This window comes from Rattus norvegicus, chromosome 3, assembly GCF_036323735.1.
Source record: "Rattus norvegicus strain BN/NHsdMcwi chromosome 3, GRCr8, whole genome shotgun sequence".
NCBI lineage: Eukaryota > Metazoa > Chordata > Mammalia > Rodentia > Muridae > Rattus > Rattus norvegicus.
In genome coordinates, this window is record NC_086021.1 from 143,729,430 (window position 1) to 143,754,846 (window position 25,417).

At 43.1% G+C, this 25,417-nt stretch overlaps 1 protein-coding gene across 22 annotated transcripts in view; it reads left to right on the forward strand.

Moving 5' to 3' along the window:
• Positions 1-25,417, forward strand: part of Plcb4 (phospholipase C, beta 4) — a 369,409-nt gene that overhangs the window by 323,709 nt on the left and 20,283 nt on the right. For all 22 annotated transcript variants that reach the window (XM_063283129.1, XM_063283132.1, XM_063283131.1 and 19 more), the window contains 10 exons: positions 6-130; positions 1,918-1,969; positions 3,306-3,408; positions 4,478-4,642; positions 6,960-7,164; positions 11,988-12,076; positions 12,912-13,062; positions 15,719-15,768; positions 16,017-16,082; positions 23,888-24,003. In XM_063283129.1, coding sequence (XP_063139199.1) covers positions 6-130; positions 1,918-1,969; positions 3,306-3,408; positions 4,478-4,642; positions 6,960-7,164; positions 11,988-12,076; positions 12,912-13,062; positions 15,719-15,768; positions 16,017-16,082; positions 23,888-24,003 — 1,122 coding nt within the window. The remainder of the gene's footprint in view (positions 1-5; positions 131-1,917; positions 1,970-3,305; positions 3,409-4,477; positions 4,643-6,959; positions 7,165-11,987; positions 12,077-12,911; positions 13,063-15,718; positions 15,769-16,016; positions 16,083-23,887; positions 24,004-25,417) is intronic.

Genomic DNA, 25,417 nt, shown 5'->3' on the forward strand with positions numbered 1-25,417 from the left:
CCCAGTTACAATAAGCGACAAATGAGCCGCATTTACCCCAAGGGAGGCCGAGTTGATTCCAGTAATTACATGCCTCAGATTTTCTGGAACGCTGGTTGCCAGATGGTTTCACTGAACTATCAAACCCCAGGTAGGCGCTAATGTCCAGTGACCCTAAATTCCACAAGGACCCTGGGACGGGGCAGCCTTTGCAGCTGCTTCACTCGCTCGAGGCATTTTGTTTTTAAAGGAAGCTGCCACGTGGAAAAAAAATTGGTTTCTTGGATTTATATAGTGGTAAGAAATTAAATCCCCCAAATGAAGCCATAATAGAAGGTGACATTTCAACTTTAGTCCCTTCCATCAATGCTAGTCTACAGTATTTTTATTTTTTTTTCTTCCTTCTGTATCAAGCTTACAGCTTGGCTCCCAGAGGAATTTAGTTTGAGTATCTCTGTGTGATAACTCGGACTCTTTGCTCCTTTGGAGAATACCCATGACCACTGTGGCCATTCAGCAAACATGGGTGGCAGTGGCACCTACCGTAGTACAACAGACTCTCAGCCTCAGCTCTGTAAGATGCCGTATGAAGAGTTAGATGCCATCAGAGGTACAAATCTGTGCTTCAGCCTCCCAGCGTATATTCGCCGGCAGGTTTTCGATACACGGTGGTGCTTTTTCTTTTTCTATAAATTCTAACTATTGAGAAACGTACAAATGTTTGAAGTTTTCAAAGTTTTCAGAGGAACCTTTGCCCTCTACACACTGGGAAAGGAAAACAGGCATAAAAACAGGCAGATGGCACAAACCACATTTATTTTATGTGACAGTGTTCTTCTGCATGGCTTTAGAATTTGGTAGAAACAATAGTACAAGTAAAATAGATAGTCACACATTTCTGGTCAGTCCCTCGATTTACGAGCGCACTTCCCAGGATTCTGCGGTCGTGGAGTCTTTTTTCTTTTCTGTCCCTGATCTGGGCTCACCCACATCCTTTTGGTAGCAGTATGAGCTGGCTGTCTCTCTCACCCCTGATGGCCAAGCTCCCTACAGACTGATTACCGCCTGGAACCCTAACAGTCCTTTCTAGAAGAGTCTTCGCCTATGTCTTGATAGAATCTTTAGCGTCTTTAGTAGGGACAGAACAAAAAGATGACAGTGCTTTACTTACCAAGGACTCAAGCTGCCCTCCAGGAGGCCAGTGAGTCTGTGGTAAAGGGCAGCATGTTCCTAAAGCAGTTCATTTTCTGGGCAACTGTGTATTTCATTCTGGAGAATAGAAAAATGCACTTAGTTAAGTTACTCCTTCCTCCTCCACCCTCCTCCTTCCTCCTCTTAATCCTCCTGCTCCTTCTGCTTCTGCTCCTCCTCCTCTCATTTATAAGAAGAAAGAAAAATATTTTTCTGCATACAAGAGAGAAATTATAAATCCAGTCTTCCCATTCCCAGGGTAGCCGTATGAGAATTCTAACACATGGGGAGGGGAGAGGCAGCAAACTTTTATGATTCTTACCCATTTTATAGTACGTTCCTTTTAATCGAATTTTGTGTTCTTAATAGCCCTGCTGAGGGTCTCCAGCATCCCTGACCTATGAGGCAGTGAAATGATGTATCCCCCTCAATTATAGCTGGTTGTGTGTCTCTACTGTGAATGTCAAGTTAAACACTGAATGACTTGTACACCAAATCCGCTTAGTAGAGCAGTTCTGGGTGACGTCTCTGAAAATGTACTTGGTGTTTAAACTTAAGCCAAACACATGAGGTCATTTCAGTATGGAAGTGTGGCATGGGCCCCAAAGCAGGCCAGCAGAATGCTGTGGTGTGAAGGAAAGAGCTTTGGACCTCGGAATGATAAGGCTTCCATTGTTTCCCATTCACCCTGTCAGGATCTTCTTCATCCAGGGAGATGAGATGCTAAATTATTTTGTCTTTTGACAGATTTAGCGATGCAATTGAATCAAGGAAAATTTGAGTATAACGGATCCTGCGGGTGAGTAATATCATTCAAAATGTCGCCTCCTCATTCCAGACTCCTTACCTCAGTTTTAATGAAACCTTGTCATTTTCAATTAGGGACAGCTGAATGTATGCTGGTGCTGAAGCATGGATAAAAATAAATGAAGTCATAGTTAGACTATATTTACAAACAGCCAACCTTTTATCTGTCCCACTTAGTAAAGCAGGTTCTCTTTTCTTTTAACCACCAACTCTGCAGTTCATCTCATACACTCCAGAGTTCGGTCACTTCATTCTAAATTCAATATGTGGAGGTCCTTGTGCCTGAGGCAGGCAGTGGGGTGCGCTCATCTGGGCTTCAGCCAGAGAAGTAGGCATCAAACACGTATAGCCTTAACTGCTGATGAATACAGAAATGAAGTAGATTTCATTTCAAATGAAGCTGTGGGTGTAAAGTTGAATTTAATTCAGCCAGGAATAAACTTTCATCCTCCCTTGAGTCTTTTGCATGTTTATAAATAGGAGTTATATAATGCTGCGAATGTTGTTCTATTTTACTTAAATAACATTTAAAAATCTGTGAACCAAGTAGCAAAATGGGAAATGCTAATTCTTCTGAAAATACCGAGAGGTGAATAAAAGTGCGGAACTCAAATTCCGTAAAGCACGAAAAGCTCGGCTGAGACCACAGCCCGGCGGCTCCTAGAGGGACGCACAGGACTACTGTGCCGTCCAGTGGTAATGCTGTCTAGGAGTTCTTTGTGGTGGCTACCTTCATTTCTATCATGGAAAATGAGGCGAGACAACAGGTTTTCAGCAGCTGCTCATTAAGAACAACTCTGCCATCTGTCCACTCTATACCTGTGCCTGTCTGTTGGTTATCTGCCAGAGTGCCTGCACACTAGCGAAAGCCCTTCCCTCTGAGTCTCTCTCACGCACACCCCTGGAGTCAGCACTGCATTGCTGCGTACTCTGATGGTTACTCAAGTTATGTAGCTAGGAAGAAAAGGCCCATGGCCAACTTAACAAGTAGTTTCTGCAGGATTCTTCTTCAGTCAATTCTACCAGGAAAAGAGACAGACATTTGGCCAAACGTAAAAGGACTCAGGAACTTAGCCTTTGGTCCAAGCAGACTGCTTGTCAGTGTACTCTCTTCCCCTTGGTCAAGCAAGGAAGTGGTCTGTCCATCCCTTATCAGCACAGCACACCCTGGGCAGCCTGTGTTAGTTGTGTGATGCTCTTCGGGGATCATTAGAATCTCTGCCTGGGAGTGTGGCTTCTCAGTTATGGAAGAGAGAAAGGAAGTGTCTTGTATTTAGTCATTGCACACGCCACCAGTAAAATAAACCCCTGTGCTTCTGTCCTGCCAGATACCTCCTCAAGCCAGACTTCATGAGACGGCCTGATCGGACATTTGATCCCTTCTCTGAAACCCCTGTGGACGGGGTTATTGCAGCCACATGCTCAGTGCAGGTATGGCCCTGCTCACCACAGACTGTGTAAACACTCACACATAGACACGTGCACATGGAGGAAAACATGTTTAACATCCTGTTGGAAGAAGTGTAAGTTGCTCTCCACTTGGACCCAATGTCTGCTGTCTTCTGAGTTTTTGCTACTAAAACTATGAGCTGTTTTAAGTGAAGTACACTATCTAGAAAGTATCTCCCGCCTGGTCACAGTCACATGAAGTTCTTCAAAACGGCAGCTGTGACGACAGGAAGCAATCGGCACCTGTGCCTGGACACAGCTGGAAGGGCAGATGAGTGAAGGTCACAAAGAAGCTTCCGGGTCACTAGAAATGCCTGCTGCCTTCACTGGTGATAGATTTAAAGGCGTGCTCGCATGTCCGTAAGATTGATCTTACCGTGTAACTAGCCGCATGTAGTTTAGTGTGTGTTACTCATACTTCAAAAAATGTTTTAAAGTGAGATAATATGAGAAACAAATAAATGAACAGCATAGTTGTTCGGAAAGTAGGTATAAAATAATATATTCCCTAGCTTTATAACAGATAAAACCCAGCACCAGCCTTCACAATGGAGCCACTCTCTCACTGCTGACCCAGTGTCAGTGTCATTAAAGAAAGCAGACCGAGTCTAACAGTGATTTTCCTTTTGCTGTGTTTCTTTGCAAGACTTCTAAAAGAATTGAGGGGTTAATATGTAGACTGATCGAATCCAAGAATTAGAAGGGATCTTAGGACATAGCCACAGTGATGGCTTCATTCCACAGATCTGGACACCTCAGTGCCAAAGCCATTCTGAAGGCATGATGTCTTCATAATATTCTTTGCCTGTATATTCCCTTGCTGTTTTTCTAGACCTGTGCAGAGGATATTACATTTGTGACCTCTGTCTAGAAATGTTTGCTTTCAAAGGGTAGTTACTCAAAAACTGTTTTGTTCTAATATAGAAAATTCCAGAGAAAAGGTCAAATGTTTATATTACTTGAAAATTCCCCAACGAAAGGTGATGACCCCTTGCCACCAATACTCACAACGAGGCCACTGCTCCCCCACCCTGTGTCTGTGTAACTGCAGGTTATATCAGGGCAGTTCCTGTCAGATAAGAAGATCGGCACATACGTGGAAGTCGATATGTACGGGCTGCCCACCGACACCATACGGAAGGAGTTCCGAACCCGCATGGTTATGAACAATGGACTCAACCCAGTTTACAATGAAGAATCGTTCGTGTTTCGGAAGGTAAGACATTGGCAGCGTGTCACCGTTACACAGTAACTGGAAGGGATTGGTTTTCTGCATGGAGCTCACAGGATAGAGGGATGTCACTCACCACACCACTTGGCGTCTTCACTTAATCTCCCAAGTGACCTCTATCACTGTCATGGAATTGTACAAAACGAGTTAGCTGTTCTGGCTTCGCCTCGTCCTTGACCTCCTCCAGTCACATAGAACACACTTCCATGTCCTGGTCTATTCAGACATGTTCTTACTCCCGGCTGCTGTCATGTCCTGGAGGGTCTCGCTCTGTTCTCATGGCTTAGAGGTTAGATGAGAGGCTGCACCAAAGCTAAGGTCAGCGCTGGGTCTCTGGTGGACCCTGTGTCAACGTTTGTTGCCATTTCTTTTCTTAAGAATAGCCATTCTGGAGTGAGATGGATCCTCGTTATTGATGAATTTGCATCTTCCTGCTGACTTGTGAAGTTCAATATATTTTTCATATGCTTATTTTCCATTCATATCTCCTTTTTAAATTATTTTATCTTACAAATGGGGTTGTTTTGCTCGCATGAATATCTATGCACCCTTTACATGACCAGTGTGCATGGAGGTCAGAATAGGGTGTGGGATTCCCTGGGACTGGAGTTACAGATGGTAGCGAGCTGCCATGTGGGTGCAAAGAATTTAACCTGGGTCCTGGAAGAGCAGTCAACGCTCTTAACTGCTCAGCCAGCTCACTGGCCCCTGTTTACATGTCGCTCTGAGATCTGCTCATTTCGCTGGGCAATGTATTGACTTGGTTGTTTGATTCCTTTCTGATTAGGGTTTTCTTGTTCTTTGTACATTCCAGATACCCATCCTCCAACTGATTTATAGCCAACCGAGATTTTCTCCCACTCTGAATGTCATTTACTGCTTCCCTCGGAGTTCAAAAGTGTTTTGATTTCATGAGTCTCTGTTGCCAATTGTTGGCATTATTTCCTGAGCAAGTGGCATTCTATTTGGAAAGTCCTTGACTGTGCCAATATCTGGAAGTTTCCCTCCAACGTTCTCAGTTTCAGATCTTACATGAAGTTCTTTGGTTCATTTGGAAGTGATTTTCGTTCTAAGATAGGGATGTATTTTTACACTTCTTCCATGTATATCCAGCTTCCCTAGAATTGTTTGCTAATGAAACTACCTTATATATACATTGGACATCTGTCAAAAGCCAATGCCTACAGCTATATGGTTTTTATATGAGTCCTTGGCCCTGCCTATTGATCTACATGTGTAATTTCATGGCAGTGTCATGCTGCTTTTATTACTCTGGCTCTGCAGTATAGATTGAAATTATACTCACAGTATACTGACCACCGATACTATTTCTTCACAAAATAATTACTTAGTTCTCTGGTCCTTTGTACTTCTGTATGAATGCTAAGATTTTTATTTCTATTTCTTTTACATTGATTTTAAAATGCTTTGTTTTGCTTGCTTTTGAAGCAGATGTGCATGTGATTATTTCATGGATTTCATTCAAAGCATGTTTGTCTTTGCTATAGACAAAGGTTACGGAATGTCTCTGTGTGTGGGGGGGAAGGGAGAGAGAGAGAGAGAGAGAGAGAGAGAGAGAGAGAGAGAGAGAGAGAGAGAGAACATGCACACATGCACACATGTCCTATCATTTTTCTGAAACTGTTCATCATATCTAACTTTTTTCAGGGGGGGATAATAATTAGGGTCTCTCCTATATAGAATTATTTCATCTACAAATATGGAGACTTTTATCTCTTCCTTTCTGCTACCTAACATCCCCCAAATTCATCAAAACTTAGGATGCAATACACAGAAAATGAAAGTTCATGCAGAAATAGTCTTTTATCCATAATGTGTTTCCTCAAAAACACTCTTTGTGCTTTTAAAAACAAGCAGAGCGCAGTGTTGTACGTAGCCCAGGCAGCAGTCTGACATGGGATTGAATACAGGAGTCCCAATCCCAGGCTCCACTGTTAGTCTCTAAAATAAGAAACTCACTCAGTTTTCCAGGGTCTCCACCTTTGCATCAGATGTAGATGGGAGGAAAATGACAAGATTTGGCAGGGCAGTCTTTAACATCCATCCACTCCATCTATTTGATGAGATGACTTCCTGGAAATCCGGGCGCAGGGCCTTATTGATGTCTTGGTCACCAATCTTATGCTGCATACTTTAGCAATGCAAGTGGCCCATGGGTTTGTTTCACAACTAAGGGCATTTGAGGAGCAGTGTTGGTTTGATCCAGATCCCTGGGGCCATGGTTCTGGGAGGCCTCATTACAAAAAATCAATGAAATGCCCAATTTTTTTTTTGATTGCAGGTGATCCTGCCTGACCTGGCTGTCCTGAGAATCGCTGTGTACGACGACAACAACAAGCTCATTGGCCAGAGGATCCTTCCTCTGGATGGCCTCCAGGCAGGCTACCGACACATCTCCCTGAGAAATGAGGGAAACAAACCGTTATCACTGCCAACAATTTTCTGCAATATCGTTCTTAAAACATATGTGCCTGATGGATTTGGAGGTAAGTTAAACATTTGGATATTGAATACGATGTGGAGGAGGATCATTATGAGACTGTGGATCACGTTGCCCATTCCTGAAAAATGACCACATGGTTTCCTCCCTGTGCTGAGAATTATGGTCTCAGCCACATGTCCCGAGGTCTTATTTCAACAATACCATAGGTTTTGCTTTTGGGCAACCGACCTTCAGTTTTAATAATGTGATTATAAGTTCAAATACAAGCCAGGAGAGTTTCAATCAGAATGGATAGGAATTACTCCTTTCTTCGTTCCCTTTGCTGGTCACTTATAAAGGAAGCCATTAGAGGATGTAACATACAGCAGCAGACATAGGAGCCCATCAAAGCAGCTTAGGCAGTGCCATGGGCTGGGTAGGTGGAAGTCTGTCAGGTGTGTTTTGAAGCTGCAGTCCAGGCCACACCACACTCCAGAACTGTCAGCAATGCAGGCACAGTGATAGACTGAAGGTCTTCCCTCACAGTCTACCTCCCCACCCCTAGCCCCTCTTTGTAGTACTCAAACCTAAACCAGGAACCCATGCCTGCTGGATAAGTATTGCACCACTGAGATTTTGGGTCAGGGTCTTACTAAGTTACTTTAGCTGGCCTTAAACGTGGGCTCTCCCGCTTCAGTCTCAGGGGCCAGGTATGTGCAAATCACACCGTTCCAGAGGTGTTTTGTTTAGTTTTAACAGACTAAAGAAATAGCTGTTGGTTGTAACATCCTCACCTGAACTTACCCTGTATTCTATGTAAAATGGCACAGGACATAATTATATCATAAGCAACTCATAAAGAAGTCCTTTGGATTCCTCCCCACTGAGAGGTTTCAGAGCGCCGGTGCGTTGGTAACACTGCAGCTCTGTGTTCTGCATGACTTCATTTGCAGTCATTGCATGTGGGTGGAAACCTTTTATAAAGATAAGAAAATTGTTCTTGAGGCTTTTCTAAGTCAGGGCCCTTCCTTAGGCCTAGACTCAGGCTCTTACAAGTCACCTGTTCATTGGATTCTGCTCTAGTAAGTGACAGTCAGGTGGTGAACTCCCACATATGAGAAACTCTGCTATGTGCAGTTAATTCACCCTGTCCCCCTCACTCCCACATACATTTTGTGCTTCTTAGACATTCTGAACTCTGCCAGACCCATCTTCTCCCCAGCGTGACATAGGTCAGCCGCCCAGATTTTAACTCTTCCATTCCCATGAATTCCTCTGCCCGCCACTCAACTTCCTGCCTATGCAACGGGAATAGGGATTTTGTTGAAGTTGCTTCTCTCATTACTAAAACCACTCACAAAGTACAGAGAAATAGCAGCAACAGTGGTATCTTGATTCATTTTCTTTTGCTGAACAAAACACCCTAAATTGGCTAACTTATAAAGATGTACTTATAAATTTTTAAAGGTTTATTTTATTTTACATGTGAAGGTTTTACCTGTATGTGTACATGTGTGCCTAGTCAGAGGAAGTCATCAGATCCCCTGAACAGTTGTGATCCCCTATGTGAGTGCTGGGAACTGCACGTGGATCCTCTGTAAACAAGTGCTCTTAACCACTGAGCCCAAGAAAAGACGTTTTGTTTCTTAGACTGGTAGTTCTGAAATCTGGATGAGTCTTAGTGCTGCTTCATGCATCCACTCAGTGGAGTATTGGTATAAGGGGCGTGATCTGGTGAGTTGCTGTTTGATTTTGTTTCGGCTTCCATACAGTATGTTTTGATGAGATTCACCCACCTTGCCCCAGCTCTTCCCAGACCCACCCTACTTCCCTACCCATTCAACTTTCTGTCATCTTTCTATTCAGACACTTCAAAACCAATGTGTATTGTGCAAATATTCTTGGATGTGTGAGCTTGTCCTGGAAGGTTTACCGGAGGCTACACTTTCAGAGAGAACGATTTCACTCTCTCCCAGTAGCTCACAACTATACTTTGTTCCATGGCTAGGAGTGGGATTGCGTGCCCAGCTCTCTTCCCCATGCTGGGATTTAGTCTGGCACAAGCTTGTACAGGTTCTGTACAAGTTAAGTTCATATGTGGAGCTACCCTGCAGTGTCCATGTTTCCTTGTAGCCTCCCACCATCTATGCCTCTTAAGCTCTTTTTGTACTCCCTTCTGCAATGATCCTGAGTGTGGGCGGGTGACGTGGTATATATGTTCCCTTTAGGGCTGAGCATTTTCTGAGTAGATTTAAGTCTTGCTCCACGAGATGAAACCAGTACCTGGTACCAATATCAGACTAAGAACCTGTGACTAGATAGATCCTATGCCCCAGAGGGAACCTACAATTATTATTGCAGATGAATGGACATAGTATTGAATCCATTTTAAGGACTTGTTGTTATGTTCATAGATCCGTGCACCTCACACGAAAAGCTCCAATATGCAACACACGATGATTAACACAGTGACCCCCAACTGGCCAGAGTGCAGAGGCTAAAAGAGATTTGTTTCTATACAACCCAGATGGAAAATGTTTCTAGGCTAAAGAATAATAGTAGACCATCTTAAGGATTGAAAACTAAATCTTTTTTTTTTAAAGATTTCTTTATTTATTATTATGAGTGTAGATGTCTTCAGACACACCAGAAAAGAGCATCAGATCCCATTACGGATGGTTGTGAGCCACCATGTGGTTGCTGGGAATTGAACTCAGGACCTTTGGAAGAGCAGTCAGTGCTCTTAACCGCTGAGCCATCTCTCCAGCCCCCTAAATCTTTACTAAAAGAAAAATGGTAACATTTACCATTTTAAAAAATGCCTTGGAATGAATCAAGAAGCTTTGGTTTAAGTCTTCCCGTGTTCTAATCCTCAATATAGTGGGAAAATAGTACTCTCTTTTACCTACACAAAGCAGAACTCCTGTGTCAGATGTTGAGCATGGTCCCTCACTTACCAGACCTGAGACACTTGGAGTGCTGAGCTGAGCAGTCAATGCTGCCCCATCTGTGGGCGCATCTGTCCTGCTACTGGTGTTTACTCACCACACAGCATCACCACATCAGCCATCACTGTTGGAGACAGCAAATAGTTCTGGTGCTAAAGACAATGACTCAATGTTACATTCCCACCTCGGTTGTTTTTGAAGGTTTTTTTCCTATCTGTGCATGTTGTCTTTATTACCGACTGGCAGAAGAAATGAGATTTGTCCAAGTATCAGCATTAAGTCAAATGTCACCCCAAGCAGTGTGCTCCTTGGGCCTTGGTTTCTTGGACAGGGCCGTTCTTAATTCTGTGGCTCCCCTGCTACTTTATGTAATTAAGGTAAAGTGGCCTTTCATTTGCTTTCCCAGCTCAACTTCCTGCCCTACGCATCCAGGATGGTACAGGAATGCTTCTTATTCCCTCCATCCAGATCTCCAACCACCTATAGCATAGCCAGATATTTCGTACAGCAGGAACTTCCAGAGGAAGAATATCCTCGATTAAGAAGCCATTTCTAAAGTGTCAACCCCAAGTTATAGTTATGAGATTAGTTTATCTTTATTTACACTTCTCTTCAGTAGGCAGGAGCAATGTTTTCTGCACATATCTCCTGACAGTAAGGATAATGGAGAGGGATTCTGAGGGAACCTGGGCTGGGAACAGTCATATATGCAAAGAACTATTTGCTGTCCCCAACAGGGCCATAGTCTGTGCTTAGCAGCAGTGAAGTGCCTTAAAAGCAGTGGTGGAGCAAGCACGAACCTGAGTTCTCTTCAAAGTCGATATCTGAAAGTCTGCCTGTCTTTAGTTCTTTGGCATTAAATGTGTACTTTAATGCCTTCGGTGCTACACGGAATTGAGGGAGGTGGGAAGGAGAGGGGAGGAAAGCTGGGATGGAGAGCCTCACCGAGAGAGACCAGCTGTTTGGAAATGGCATCAAAACTATATTTCTAAATAGATAGTGGACTTTGTTTGTTTGTTTGTTTGTTTGTTTGTTTTTTTCTGTACAGCTAAGTACAACATTGGCTAAATCTAGAAGAAGAAAAGCAACTGAAAGCAAGCATGTTGGTCTATTTTTTTGAAGGAAGGTGTTGGAACCCTATTGTGGCTTCAGTATCTGGAGATGTTAGACCATCGTATGGGTTCTACATGGATGGGTTCTGCATGGTCAAGAGCTATTGTGTGTGTCTCTATTCTGCTGGCTACTCAGTGTGTCTAAGGCAGACGGCTGTGCACAGCCGCCTGTGAATGCTGGTCAGCACATAGCCAGGTCTCACCACAGGGCCCTGTTTAGAGCACACCAAACTCAGTGGGTGTACCGAGCTGTAGGGTCCCTAGCAAAGAGAACAAGACAGGAAAAAACAAATGACTTATTCAAAACAAGAACCTGGAACCTGGATAGAGAGTTCTTTAAAAAAAATAAATCTCAAAATATGTTCATTGCTCCTGGTGATTAGGAGAATGAAAATCGAAAGGACTTTGAGAGTTCGTCTTACTCCAGAGAATGCCAAAGATCAACAAAACAACTCATGGCCTCCACTTTGTCTCTTGGATTTCCCTCTTTAAGAAAACACTAGGGATTGTCATTGGGCTTAGGATACCCCTCCCCCAATCCAGAATGACCTCATTTTATCCTACCTGAAATTTATACCCGCAGCCAACCTGTAGGTGAGATCCCATCCGTATGCTTCTGTGGACATGGAATCGGGGACAGGGTGTTCAGTTCACTCTGGTAGCCTTGACATTGGGGAAAAATAGAAAGTCTTCGGGTGTTGACTCTTGTTTTCCCTTCTTCGTGTCATCTGTAACTGCGTTTGATGACCAGTTCTTACGAATTGAGTTGGATTTTCTTGGTCAGTTCATTTAAACAGAACATTGATAGTTCATTAATTGTTTTTCAGATATTGTGGATGCTCTATCCGATCCAAAGAAATTCCTTTCAATCACAGAGAAGAGAGCAGACCAAATGAGAGCAATGGGCATTGAAACTGTAAGTCCAAGCTGTGGGCTAACGGCGGTCCAGTTGGGGGACTTAGTTTCCAAAGGGTGACTGTGATAGCAAGAGATAGGTGATGTAGGGAGTTTTCAGAGGGTTCTCAAAACCAAGCTTAGCCATTCAATAATAGTTTGTTTAAGGAGCTACAAAAATGTAGCACATTTTCTACAATGTGTCCACTATCAGAAAGGGCCTCTTAGTCACCAATGAGACATCTGGAATTGTCTGGTCTGTTAACGAAATAGGAACTAGCCATTAGAAATAACAAGTTGTTTTTATAACACTGAGATGCCAAATAACTGAGTTCGGTGAGTTAATGAAAATTACATTTATTACTAGGTATTCATTTTTTTGTCCTTGTATCCCAACACTCCCTCTGTTCATCTGTTTCTCTGTTGTAAGTGTTCCTTTGCTAGGCACTTCAAGGTTGGAACACAGTCAGCCAGTCCCCAGCAGCTAGAAATTGGGGTGCTTATAAAGGCATTGGGTTGTCTCTCCTTGGCTGGGTCATTTTTGCTCAGCACAAGCAGGCTACATAGTCTCACTCCCCTTAGGTAAGAGCTTGCTTGTTTAGTTTGAGACACAGTCACAACTTTGTATCTTGGCTGACCTGGAGCTCTCACCATGTGCACAAAGCTGGCCTTGAACCCATAAAGATCCAGCTGTCTCTGACTCCTGAGTGCTGGGATTAAAGGAGTGCACCACCAAGCCCAGCTTCAGGCAAAGATCTTTAAAGGCAGTAAAGTCTGGGAGGCTGAGGGCTTTCTCATTAAAGTAAAAATGCTTCCAGGGCCAGGCATTTTAATCATTGGGAATGCTTTTGTTGCAGAGTGACATAGCAGATGTGCCCAGTGACACTTCCAAAAATGACAAGAAAGGCAAGGCCAACCCAGCCAAAGCGAATGTAACCCCTCAGAGCAGCTCTGAGCTCAGACCAACCACCACAGCTGCCCTGGGCTCTGGCCAGGAAGCCAAGAAAGGTGAGGTGTGCCGTTCAACTCCTGTCTGTCAGTGTTGCCATTTTAGCCTCATTGTAGACAGTCTTCACCAAGGCATTTAAAATCGTCACTTCTGCCAACTTTCATGTGACACTAGAAAAGAGACTTATTCGACAAATTGTTTGATTTCCTTCTCTGAGAATTTGTTTAATGGGAAATCACCGGTTATGTTTCATGACTGGAGGGCCATCACCTAACCAAACAGTGTCTTATCCTTAGTGTGACAGTGTTTACATCGATGCGCTTCCTGGCATGGGTGGAGGAGCCCTTGCTGCAACAGTGCTGGCAGCTAAGTCACCCACCTCTGTCTTCCAGACACCAGTAGGCAGGGGCACATGAAGCAATGGAGTCACAAATGTCATAGGCAATTTCTCCACACATAGAGAAAAGGCTTGACTGTTTATTTTTAAAACCATTAGATGGGCATTTAGTGGCCATTTTCAAGTGGTTTTCTGTGAGTGTCATCAAACAGAAGCACGTGGCCCTGTGCTATTGACCAACTTTCCATGAGGAAACATGTCTTCTGACTTTTTAAAGTGGTCTTCTGTTCAAGATGACCAGGTATCAGTTCTAATTGATTGGTACCCATTTCATATTGACAGTTAAATATTTAAAACACCCCCTTTGAGCTTGACCATAAATAATTTATTACACTTAGTCTCTTAATTTTCATAGTAATTTCTTTTTCTCTTAATGGCTTCTTAGCATCTGTATTCCCTGTTTACAAGTAAATTTAATGCCAGTGGTACCGGGGGTTTGAGCCATTTAAACATGTGCATACATCCAGTGCTAACAACTTGAAGGTAAGAAGTGACAGTCCTTCCCAACTGAACCAGCCTGGTGATTTTAGCAGGAAACTCGGTGTGCACTGAACTTCGTGGAACAAATTAGAAAATGCAGCTTTACAAAAGTAGCCCAGTTTGAACCGGCCCCTGCAGCTGTTTGTTCTGCTCAGGAAGGGACACGGAGTGAGGTAATGAGCCAAGCTCAGACACTTCCTTTCCAGCCCTGGTCAGTATTAGCACTGCGACTCCTACAGGTAAAGTTCTCGTCTGACCCTTGCATCCATACGGACTGTAGTAATTACAGTAGAGAGTAGCTACGAAAATGTGCACCACAACAGGCCTCCAAAAGCTCAAGGAGTCCGGAGATCTAAAAGGGTCTGCACTTGGGTTTGTTGGTGCATTCCCCAACAAGACTACATTCGAAACAACTAAGCAGCTGTCAATTAAACACTAGTGTTTTTCCCCCAATCCACCCAAAAGGTAGGACTTACATGTTGTTTCTTCAGGAGGCTTAGAAGCCTAGAAGAAGCCACCACTGTACTAGGTTCTATCAAGAAGAAGTACTATTACTACTACTACTACTACTACTACTACCACCTCTGATGATGATGATGATGATGATGATGATGATGATGGTGATAAATCTTTATGCCTTTGGGGATGCACATATGCAGGGGAGAGTATGAACAGGTTCCAAATGCAATAGCCAGCCCAGGTAGGTGCAATGAGGACTGACTACTTAGAACAGAAGAGGACACCCCAGCAAGGTCCAGACAGGACTCAAAGATAAGATCCTAATTTAATTGGACCTTAAAACATAGGTGTGGCTCAACCAGAAGGAGACAGATAGCAAGACGAAGGGAAGAAAGACACCTGAAGGGAAGTGGGTGGAACACAGTGGAAGCAGTTCACTTGCCCTGGTCTGCAGAGAGCTCTGGGACCACTCTGAGGAGGCATGAAGGACAACATGGACAGTGTTGGCATCAGGAGTCATTCCAAGGAGAGATGCTGCAAGCTGTCAGTGACCCTGGTACTCAGGACTGACTGTATTACAGCCCATACCTCGTTATGATTAGAGGGTTAACCAGAGGAAGAGGCTAATATTGACAGGCACATCCTGCGTCATCACCTTGTACCTGGAACCATGCTGGGAGAGATGTGGCAGTCTCCTTTCTTAGGAAATACATGGCTAATACATGGCTGAGCAGAGGACAGCCTGGGTCAAGCTGTGGGTAATCATAAGAAAAGAACAAAGGAAGGAGGATGTAGTTGTCTGGACATGGAGCATAGAGGGAGAGCCCAGACCTACTTCAAGAGACTTCAGGATCACACTCTATAACTGGGTGGCAAGAGAAACTCCAGCCTTTATTCATCTAGCCAACAGGCAGAGTGTCTTACTCAAGGTTCTCATGACAGAACCCCTAAAACAGGGAGTCTGATTTCATTATTTCCTGTGTTTAAGACATGGCCACCGTCACTAGCACATTGCTTAAGTGCTAAGGTTAAATCTGTCCAAAAGAAGCTTACAATGTTTTGCTTTTTGGGTAGCGGATGACTAAGGTAGGAATAAAGTTGGAAATTAGTTGACTGATACCATGTACCTAAATGCAGAGAAGAAAATAGCTGCAGCAGATACTACAGTGCCTGCCCTTTTAATGGGTCCACTTAGCCCATGTCCCAGAGCTAAGAAGTCTGGCTGATTGGGAGTTATAGTTACTCCTCCTCACCATGGGTAAACAGCACAATGCAAGCTGTTTTGGGAGTGTCAGATAGAGCTTAGAAAGTTTATATTGTCTGTTATTTACTCTAATTTTTAACATACATACTGATATTTTTGCGACTTTTTTTTAAAGGTATTGAACTTATCCCTCAAGTGAGGATAGAAGATTTAAAGCAAATGAAGGTAAAATGTCTTGCCTTTTCAGATGTTCTTGTAGTATGTTCATTGATAAAACAAGTTTTTTCCCATCACAAAGTATAATCGTTATGACTACCTCTGGAAAAGGGATAGAAGAAAAGAAGGGAAGAGAAAGAGGAGGGAGAGGGAGAAGGGGAGGGGCAGAGAGATTGATTGATTGATTGATTGATTGATTGGTTGATTGATTGACTGATTGATTGATTTCATTTTGGATCTTCTGTTCCCCCCTGCAGGCTTACTTGAAGCATTTAAAGAAACAACAAAAGGAGTTAAACTCTTTAAAGAAGAAACACGCAAAGGTACTGTGGTTTTTGCATACATGGGTGTGTATTTTGTTGGTTGTTTTGTATATTACTTTTAGCTCTCTGATGAAGACCTAACACTACTTTTTGTGTTGTGTACAGTGAACTATTCATCATCCAGAAAACTAGTTAGAAGCTAATTCTGGACAGCAAGCATGACCCTTATATTACCTCACTGCTGGTACCTTGTTCCCTGGTCTCCGTGCAGTGGATTATAAAAGCAGCATATGGGGGTGATGCTAGCAGGGGCCACCTCTCACAGTCCTTCTCAATATAACTAGAAACCTTCTTCTGGAGTTTCTGTACTTTTATTTTTTATCTCTAAGAAGCCTGTCAGACAGGGTTCAGAAGCAATCTTAAGAAGTAGTTAGTTACAAATTTAAGAGAATAGCAAGGCATGGCCCCAAGAATTCCTTGGTAAGTTTAAAAGGTTTTCAATTCTCAGTTAACAGGTGTCTTTCTGATCTTCTCTTGTAGAGGCAGGGGCAGGGGGTATGTAGAACTGAGTCGGTGGGGGTGGATACAGAACTGAGATGAGGGGTACAGAACTGAGGCGGGGAGAAGCAGAACTGAGGCAGGGTGGGGGATACATAACTGAGATGTGTGGGGTGAGGGATGCAGAACTGAGGTGTATGGGGAATGCACAACTGCTTTTCCCTCTTGAGAAGCCCACTGCACCCACTGTCAGGATCCTGTGAGTCCTCTTCACGAAGGGCAAAGAGAGGCAGAGAGACCCCCTTCTTTCTCTGAAAGGACTTTGAAACTCTTTCATGTAAACACTGCAGGCCCACTTCCTTCTACTCTGCCCAGCCCCCCTTCCCTCCCCCAGGTCTGTGCTTCCTGCTAGGAGTGAGGAATAAAGGTGCTAATGTGCCAGTGGCAAGGCTGAGAAGCCTGTCTTCTCTAAGGGTTTGTTCTCAGGCCAGACCTTATCCAGACCCACGGTGTTCCCGGTGCTGTGGAATTGATAGTTAGGCCTGTTTCCTGGCAGGCTGCTTCCAGGACTCTTACAGGCTCTCATGAGTACCTGTCAGTCTCGCCTTCTATTGGATGGTACAACACCATGGCCAAGACAACTTATAAAAGAAAGAGGCTCACAGTTTCACAGTTTCAAAGGGTGAGTCCATGACCATCATTGTGGGAGCTTAGCAACAGGCAGGCAGGCAGGCATGGTGCTGGAGACTGAGAGAGAGAGAGAGAGAGAGAGAGACAGAGAGAGAGACAGAGAGAGAGACAGAGAGAGAGACAGAGAGAGAGACAGAGAGAGAGACAGAGAGAGAGACAGAGAGAGAGACAGAGAGAGACAGAGACACAGAGAGAGACAGAGACACAGAGAGAGACAGAGACTGACTGGGAATGGCTTGTGCTTTTAAAACCTCACAGCCCACTCTCAGTGACACATCCGACAAGGACACAGCACCTAATTGTTCCAAACAGTTCCACACACAGCAGAACAAGCATTCAAACACATAGGAGCCAGTGGACATTTCTCACTCAAACCAGTGCACCCCGAGCAGTCAGCTGCTTTCCCGCTTCTATTTCATTCTCCTACATTTCAGAGGTTGAAGTCATACTGTGCTTTAAAATCTCATGAATGACTCCCTTCTCTCATGTTAAATACACTGTTACTCAGCCTGCTGTGTATTATATTTATGAAGTTTGAGTCTGACATAAAGCTAGCATGATGAACGAGACTAACATTTACGCATGCTGCTTTGTGTTACACAAAGTCCAAACAACACTCTTCACTTAGACATGAATAAAATAAAATTGAAATTGGAATTTAGAGGACCATTCCTTGCGGTGGGGAAATGTAAGTGGTCACGTGCTGGCTGCATACCCCTTACTATTCATCGCACTGTCTGTGTTTATGAAGAACAACTCTGGAATTTTTGCATTGTCTAAGTGCCTTACAAAGAATAGCTTTCTAATAATTATACCTTTTTGTTTATAGACAGTCTATAATTTTTATCTGTAATATGTAATTAATATTCCTACTTGCTCACCTAGCTTGTCAGATAAAGGATATATGAGCATTTGCTTGTGTATGTAGACTTGGGCTTTGTCTGCAAACAGGCTTGTCTTTAACACAGGAATAGGAAGCTGTTGAAGCACATAGACTGAGCCTGTGGCCAAGACATTCACACTTAGTCTCCTTTGCCCTTGTTTAACTTCTGCCAGTTTTCCCTCCTGAAAAACCTCTTTCAATGGTATGAATAGCTAATGATGTAGGCTTTCTTAAGCGATTATCCTGTGAAAGAATAAGTCTTCCTTACTCTTGAGCATTCCATATATGTATATAATGAAATATGATCATATTTAATCTCACCTGCCCCACAACATATCTCTCCCTCCCTCAATGTCGTGTCTTATTTTTTAAACAACTCACTAAATCTAATCAGTGCACCGCAGCTAATATGCGCTTGCGTGTGGGCTCATCCCCTGGAACATGGGCAGCCTAACAGTGGGAGGAGGACCTCAAAAAGAATGCTTCAGCCTCTCCTAGTGCTATCAACTACCAATAGCTCCTCAGTAACAAGTGGGACCAAGAGGAGCACTTCCTCCATTTATGCCAAATTTTTAAATGGCTTGATCATGTAGCAGGGTTTATGCAGGTGCCCACAGCTGCTATGAGTTCCTGAGAGTGGTAATCATGCCATGCGCAGAAGACAGAATTTTATAGCGTTCTTCCACACCATCTACCTCCTACATTCTTCCTCCCCTCTCTTCTTGGCAAGGGGTAAAGAATTATTAAAGATGTCCCATTTAAAGGTGGGTATTCAGTCTCTTTTCAACACTTTGACAAATTATGAGTCCCTGTACTGAGTGCTGTCCACTGATAAAAGAAGCTTTTCCAATGGAGGTTGGGAGCACACTAGGTCTATGGGTATAAACACAAATATTTAGAAGGCAATTTGACAAGGTGACCACTTAACAAAATAACAATAGCAGGTTCCGACCTGGGGCTTATGATCTCCTAAGCCCTGTCCTTTTGACTAGGATTACAATACCAGCATGAAATTCCTCCTTGTGGAGCAGGCCTCAGATCCAATCAGAAAGTAGTTACCGACAGTGTATCAGTGATCCCCTATAGCACAAGTGCGGCCATCTTGTCTAACAGGCTGGTATTGCATCATGCATGGTCCAACACTAAGTAAAACCACAGACGTCGTTCTCTCTCACCAGCCCACAGAGCATGCTCTGGCACTCTGAAGGCTGCAAAACAGGGAAGACATTCCCCAGTCAGTTTGAGATGGATTTCTATGTCCTACAGCCAACAAAAATGTGTGGCGTCTTCAGCAACAGGGCCTTACCATGTAATTATGATTGACAACTAAGGACAGTGTCAGTTATCTGTTTTGGGGATACCTGAGCACCCATGGCCAATAGCTTCTAGGGAGGTATCATGCCTTACAATGAAATTATTGTTTAATAAGTCACATCTTCTGGAAATGGTCTTATTCACTACTGCAAGGATGTCTTTCAAAAGGTATATTTTGAAATTCGCTTTCTAACTAATAAGATAAAACTCACCTGAAGCTTATCATTTCACAAGCCAATTAAAATATAATTGGAGAAATAGTATAAGGCATGTGCTATGAAAGAAGGGTACTTGAAGTTACAGAATTAAGGAGAAATGTGAACAGGGAGATGGGGAAGAGGAGAGGGTAGTGAATGGACTAACCAAAGCCAGGGCTATATAAACATTTAATTTTAGGTACATTTATAATATTATGTAAAGAGGCACTATGATTGTATTCTCTTACAAGTTAGCTTTTTCTGGGTAACAAGCCATCCTGAAATATACTGATAAGCCATTTGTTTAGCTTACAGTTTTATGGGCCACTCAGATGGGCTTCGGCTAGATGGGCTTCAGCTAGAAACTTTCTCTGATCTCTACCAGATTCTCATAGCTTCTGCCACTGACACTGTAGCAAGCTAAGAGGCATCTGGGGCATGACTGACTTAGAGAGCATCTCCTCAACTACTTTCTAGCCGTGTAATATAGCCAGTCATCTTCTTACTGGCCAGTCCTGACATTTTCAAGTAGTTTTGTTCTCTAAGACCAAGCAGAACATGCCAGCAGGACTTTAGCTCAGGCCTAGTACTCTATCACTTTCTCTTTACTTAATTGACTAAATAAAATCCTTAGGCTGTCCCACATTAAGAGATAAAGAATCCCCCACTGGACATGTGACATGCTTTGCTATATCGCAAAGCAGGATGGATAGAGATATAACTGTGTCTGTCTGTAAATGCTCATCCTACCACAGGGTAGATACGAGCATCTCTCTTCATGGGGGACACAGCTTAACTGAATCACTTGGCATATAAATGGCAGAGCCACGATGGAACCTAGATTCAAACTGTCTTAAAAAGGCAAGATCCTAGCTACTTTACCCTGCTGCTTCTGGATTTCCCCAGACGAGCTTTTATTTCCATCTATCATGCATGGTCTGAGGAGCAGGTTATTTAGAGTAATGGAGAGTGTTGAGGCACAATGTCTGTCTTTCTTTAGAATTGAATTTTCAGCATAGAATTGTTGGGCTAGAGTTATAAGGCTTCACAGAGCTGCATCTTGTGCCAGCCAAGTCTGTGTTGCAGTCACCAAACAAGGTATAGGATTGTTTTGTTTTGTTTTATTTTGTTTTAATTCATGCTTCACGGGCATTTTCTTTCTCTTTTCCTCTTGTATTGAAAATAGATTTTTTTCTAACATAATATATCCTGATTTTTGTTTCCCGTCCCTCTTCTCCGTCCAGTTCCTTCCTGTCTCACCTCCCATTCAGATCTCTCCCTTTCTGGCTCTCTTCTGTGTGTTCTAGGAAACACACAGGCTTCTAGGGGATAATAATAAAGTAACATGATAATATAACTAACACGTTGGAATAGGACACAGCAAACAAATAGAAGGAAAAGAACCCAAGAAAAGGCACAAGAAACAGATATAGATGTAGAGACCACTCGTCACACACTCAGGGAGGCCATAACAACATTTTACTGAAAGCTATGATATGTACCCAAAGGAACGATGCAGGCCTTGTGAGCCAGGCATATGTGTGTCCATCATGCTGCTTTAGAGGGCCTTGTTTCCTTGGTGACCTCCATCCCTGCTGGTTCTTACAGTCTTTCCACCTCCTCTTCTCAGGTTCCTTGAGCCCCAAGAGGAAAGATTTGATGGAGACATCCTGTTTAGGACAGTTTTCTAAGATCTCACTCTCTACATATTGTCTAGCTGTGGGTCTCTGAATTTGTTCCCATGAGCTGCAGGAGGAAGTGTCTCTCATGGCTGAGCAAGGCGCTGATCTATGAGTATAGCAGAATGTCATCAGGAGTCATTTTAGTGCTATGCACTTTTAGTAGAACAATAATAATTGATTTTACCCTAGGTCCCTGGGCTCTCTGGCCTCAGGTCATTTAAGCAGTGTCTGGTATGGGTTCTGTCTTGTGGAGTGGCCTTAAGTCAAATCAGATATTGGTTGGTTACTCGAACCAATAGCTTTGCTTCCTCCATTGCACTAACATACCTTGCAGGCAGAACACCATTGTAGATTACAGCATCTGTAGCTGGGTTTGTGTTTACATTTCTCCTTTGGTAGTGTTCAGAGCTCATTCCTCTTCCAAAGCTGCTAGCACATAGGAGTCAAGGCTCTCTGTGGGCACAATGGAATATTACTCTGCAGTTTAAAACAAAACAAGAAAATCATGAAATTCACAGATAAATGAGTGATGATAGAAAAAAATCATCCTGGGTACATAACTGAGACCCAAAGAAGACAATATGGTATTTATCCACTTAAATGTGAATGTTAGCTGTAAAGTCTTCAATAAGCAGGCTATAATCTAGAGCCACATGGGTTAGTTAGAGTAAAGGACTATTAGGGGGCAGATAGATCTCCCTAGGAAAGGGAGATAGAATAGATATGGATGGATGAGGTGGGGGGCTGGAATGGGAGGGTCAAGTTGGAAAGGAAAGGGAGGAGGAAGAAGAGGAAGGGGATACGGGGGGTGGATACAGTTACAGTTAAGGGCCATGTATGGAATAGTATGGAGACCTAATACAGTAGTTGCTTCCTAATATATATATATATGAAGACAACCTAAAGGAAATAATGGGGAGACAGAGCCACAACTGGACATCTGTTGCCACCAAATAAAACTTCCAGAACCAGGAATAGATTGACTCTAATCAAGTCATTTCCAAAGGGGTCCCATGGGAACCCCAAAATAAACAAGGCTATTGTTAAAACTGTAGGTTACCCTTCACAAATCAACAGCAAGGCCCTATTGCTGAAGACAACGCTTACGTAACTCATTGAAGAAGGAAATGCACTTTAGGCAAGCATCTCTCCTAAGCACATTTGCAAACATGAAATTTAGCTCCACGGTGAAGCAGTGAAGGACAGCAGGAACATGAGAATCTGCTATTTACAGAAGAAAGCCCTGGGAAGGGGACTGTAATACAGTGGAGGATGAGACAAAAGGCAAGCGTAATGACCATTGTGGCCCTTGCCTGTTTATGGTCAATTGCTTTTGACTCTCAGAATGGAGCTGGTAATTAGGCTTCTAATTGTCTCTCAGCTTCTAGAATCACTTTTTCAATCCGAAGTGGAAAGTAGGGTAATGGTTCTTAGGAACCCCTTAGATGAGACACACAAGAAAGTAAAGAAACCAGCAATCCTTCCCAATAGCGAGCTCAAGGTCCAAATCTAGGGTCACTTTCATTGAGACAAGGTAATTTTCCGTTATCTGCGCTGGTCACACCCTTGAAAGAATTTTTTTTTTAAATCCCAGGTTAGAGAAATACTACTAGTAACATGTTAGAGGAAGAGTTAGAATCCAGATGCCTTCAGCCACTGAGAAGAAAGTAACTAAGGGGGAGTTGGTCTTGTCTAGACTTGACAACAGTCAGAAAACTAAGAGCACTTATTCCTGCCCAAGATCAAGAGAGACTCAGTGTCCACACCTTCAAAGTATGAGATTTCCACCCCCCATCCTCACCCCGGATTCTCCAGAGGAAAACCATAGACCAAATTCCTTATAGAATTTCCTGCTTTCCACCCAAGCCTCCAGCTCCGTCTCTTCTTAAAACAACTTGAAGGGGCTGGGAAAGTAGATGTAAATCTTAGGCTTGTAGCACCAGCATCCAGTGAGTCAAATAAGGTACCTCAGAAACCTGCACATCTGTGGCACGAGGTGGGAGGTGTCTTGGAATATATGCTTGTGGTACATGTAGCTTGGCTTTTAATAATATTAAAAATCCCATCTTCCACAATATGATAATCAGGCAAAAAGGTCTACCATCTTGGTAAAACTACTAGGGGAAAATGTGTGCTTGATTCTGCAAGCCTTGTAACTGATAACATGAAGCTGCTTCTGAATTTAGTTGGAATTCCCGAGGAGGCCTCAAGGTCAGAACTTTACCTCCGTCAGGAGATGGGAAGGGTGATGGCACGACTAGTACCATGTTCTATTTCTCCACATCTTCCCGGTTCAGGAAGAGCCCAAATGGCTAATCACATTTTCAGCAGTTCATATGGGATGCCACTTGAAAGCAGGCCTCCCTCTTGAAGTGGTGTGTTCATTAGGCTGAGGCTGAGGACTCCCCTTTTAGGTATGCTCTTGAATAGGAAAGTCTAACATTGGGTAAGGACCAGGAGTCCGCCTGGTTCTCAGACTGCATTACTCACTGACTTTCCAAACACTTGGGGAAGCTGATGAAAACCAGGCCAGCCTGGCAGTGTAAAGCTTCTCAGCTTCAATTTAAGCCCAACTCATAACTGCAAACTCTTCTTGCTCAGGAGCACAGTACCATGCAGAAGTTACACTGCACACAAGTGGACAAAATCGTGGCCCAGTATGACAAGGAGAAGTCGACTCATGAGAAAATCCTAGAGAAGGCCATGAAGAAGAAGGGGTAAGACTGATGCTTGACTTGTGAAGCTTCCCCCCATAGGAGTGACCGTATTGCTCAGCTGCCTGTATCCACCACCAGGGACTTCCTGCTAGTGTGATTTCCTCATTAAAGACTCCTGGAAAATAAGTGCTCCCTTCATTTCAGACCCTGTGTCACAGCAGGGTGTAGCATCGGACAGCTTAGTTGTGGTTTAAGGATGGTGTCAATAGAGTTCCCAAAACCTTTAGTTCATGGTAATCTATCTTGTATTTGGTTTGTTTGTTTGTTTGTTTGTTTTTAAGAAGTTAGCCAAAAATGATTTTTAAATTAACTTTCACCCTGAGAATTGGTTGTGACTATTGTTTTATAAATAATATTATTAAGTTGCAATAATGTAAGTTTTCCCTATTTTCCGTTCCACACTCTAGTGTTCTAATTAACTGCAGGCCACCACAGTCCAAGACTAACTTCTATGATGGTATATCACGTGTTAATTGGTCTGTGCTATTATTAGCTACCATTACTACTACCATTGCATTTCACTGTGTATAACATACACAGTAATCAGTGCCATAGACTGTGAGTAGGAAAAATATACTACAGCTCCAAACACCCTTGGTTGTAGACATCCACACGGGGAAGGGAGTGTTTTGGAACATATGCTTGTAGTACATGTAACTTGGCTTTTCACAATGTTAAATCCCATCTTAGCACAGTGTAATAATCAAGCAAAAAAGTTGACATTGGTGGAACAGTGGTACATTGACTGGTTTACACCCCCCCTTTCTTTCTGGCATCATACTGTACTTTCTTTCTGCTCTGTACTTCCTCTGTGATAGATTCTGTCTCTCCTTGCCTTTCATGGGCTCCGAATTTTGCGGCCACTCAGTCATTTGTATAATGCCTCTAATGTGACTTCCAGAGGAAGTACAGGGAGGTTAGGAATCCTTGAGAGACACACCCAAAAGTGTAGCTTCCCTCTTGGTGCAGCATATCGCCGTGGGTGATGGAATATCAAAAATGGCAGTGCTGACCCGGATCACTTGGTGAAGGATGTCCCTGACCAACATCCATCTGCATATCCTGTTCAGTGCTTTCCCCCTTTAGAACAAGTACCTTGGGGAAATACCATCAGACCACACACATATGTATTCTGTTTCTTCCAGATATCATTTTGGGCCCAGATTTGTTCTCTATCAGTAGACTCTATTTTTTTTTTTTTGGTTGGTTTTTCATTTTTGTTTTTGTATTGAATGTTTTGAATCCCTACTGAGGTTCTCTAGCCTTCCACAATGTGAGAAGAAAGGAGAAAATAATAAGCATCTTTCTAGTTTTCTTCTTTCTTTCATTTTAAGGTTCAATCACGATATCACCTAGAAAACTAAGAATCTGATTTCAAATGGATTGTTTTGTTACAATTTCTGGTCCCCAGATT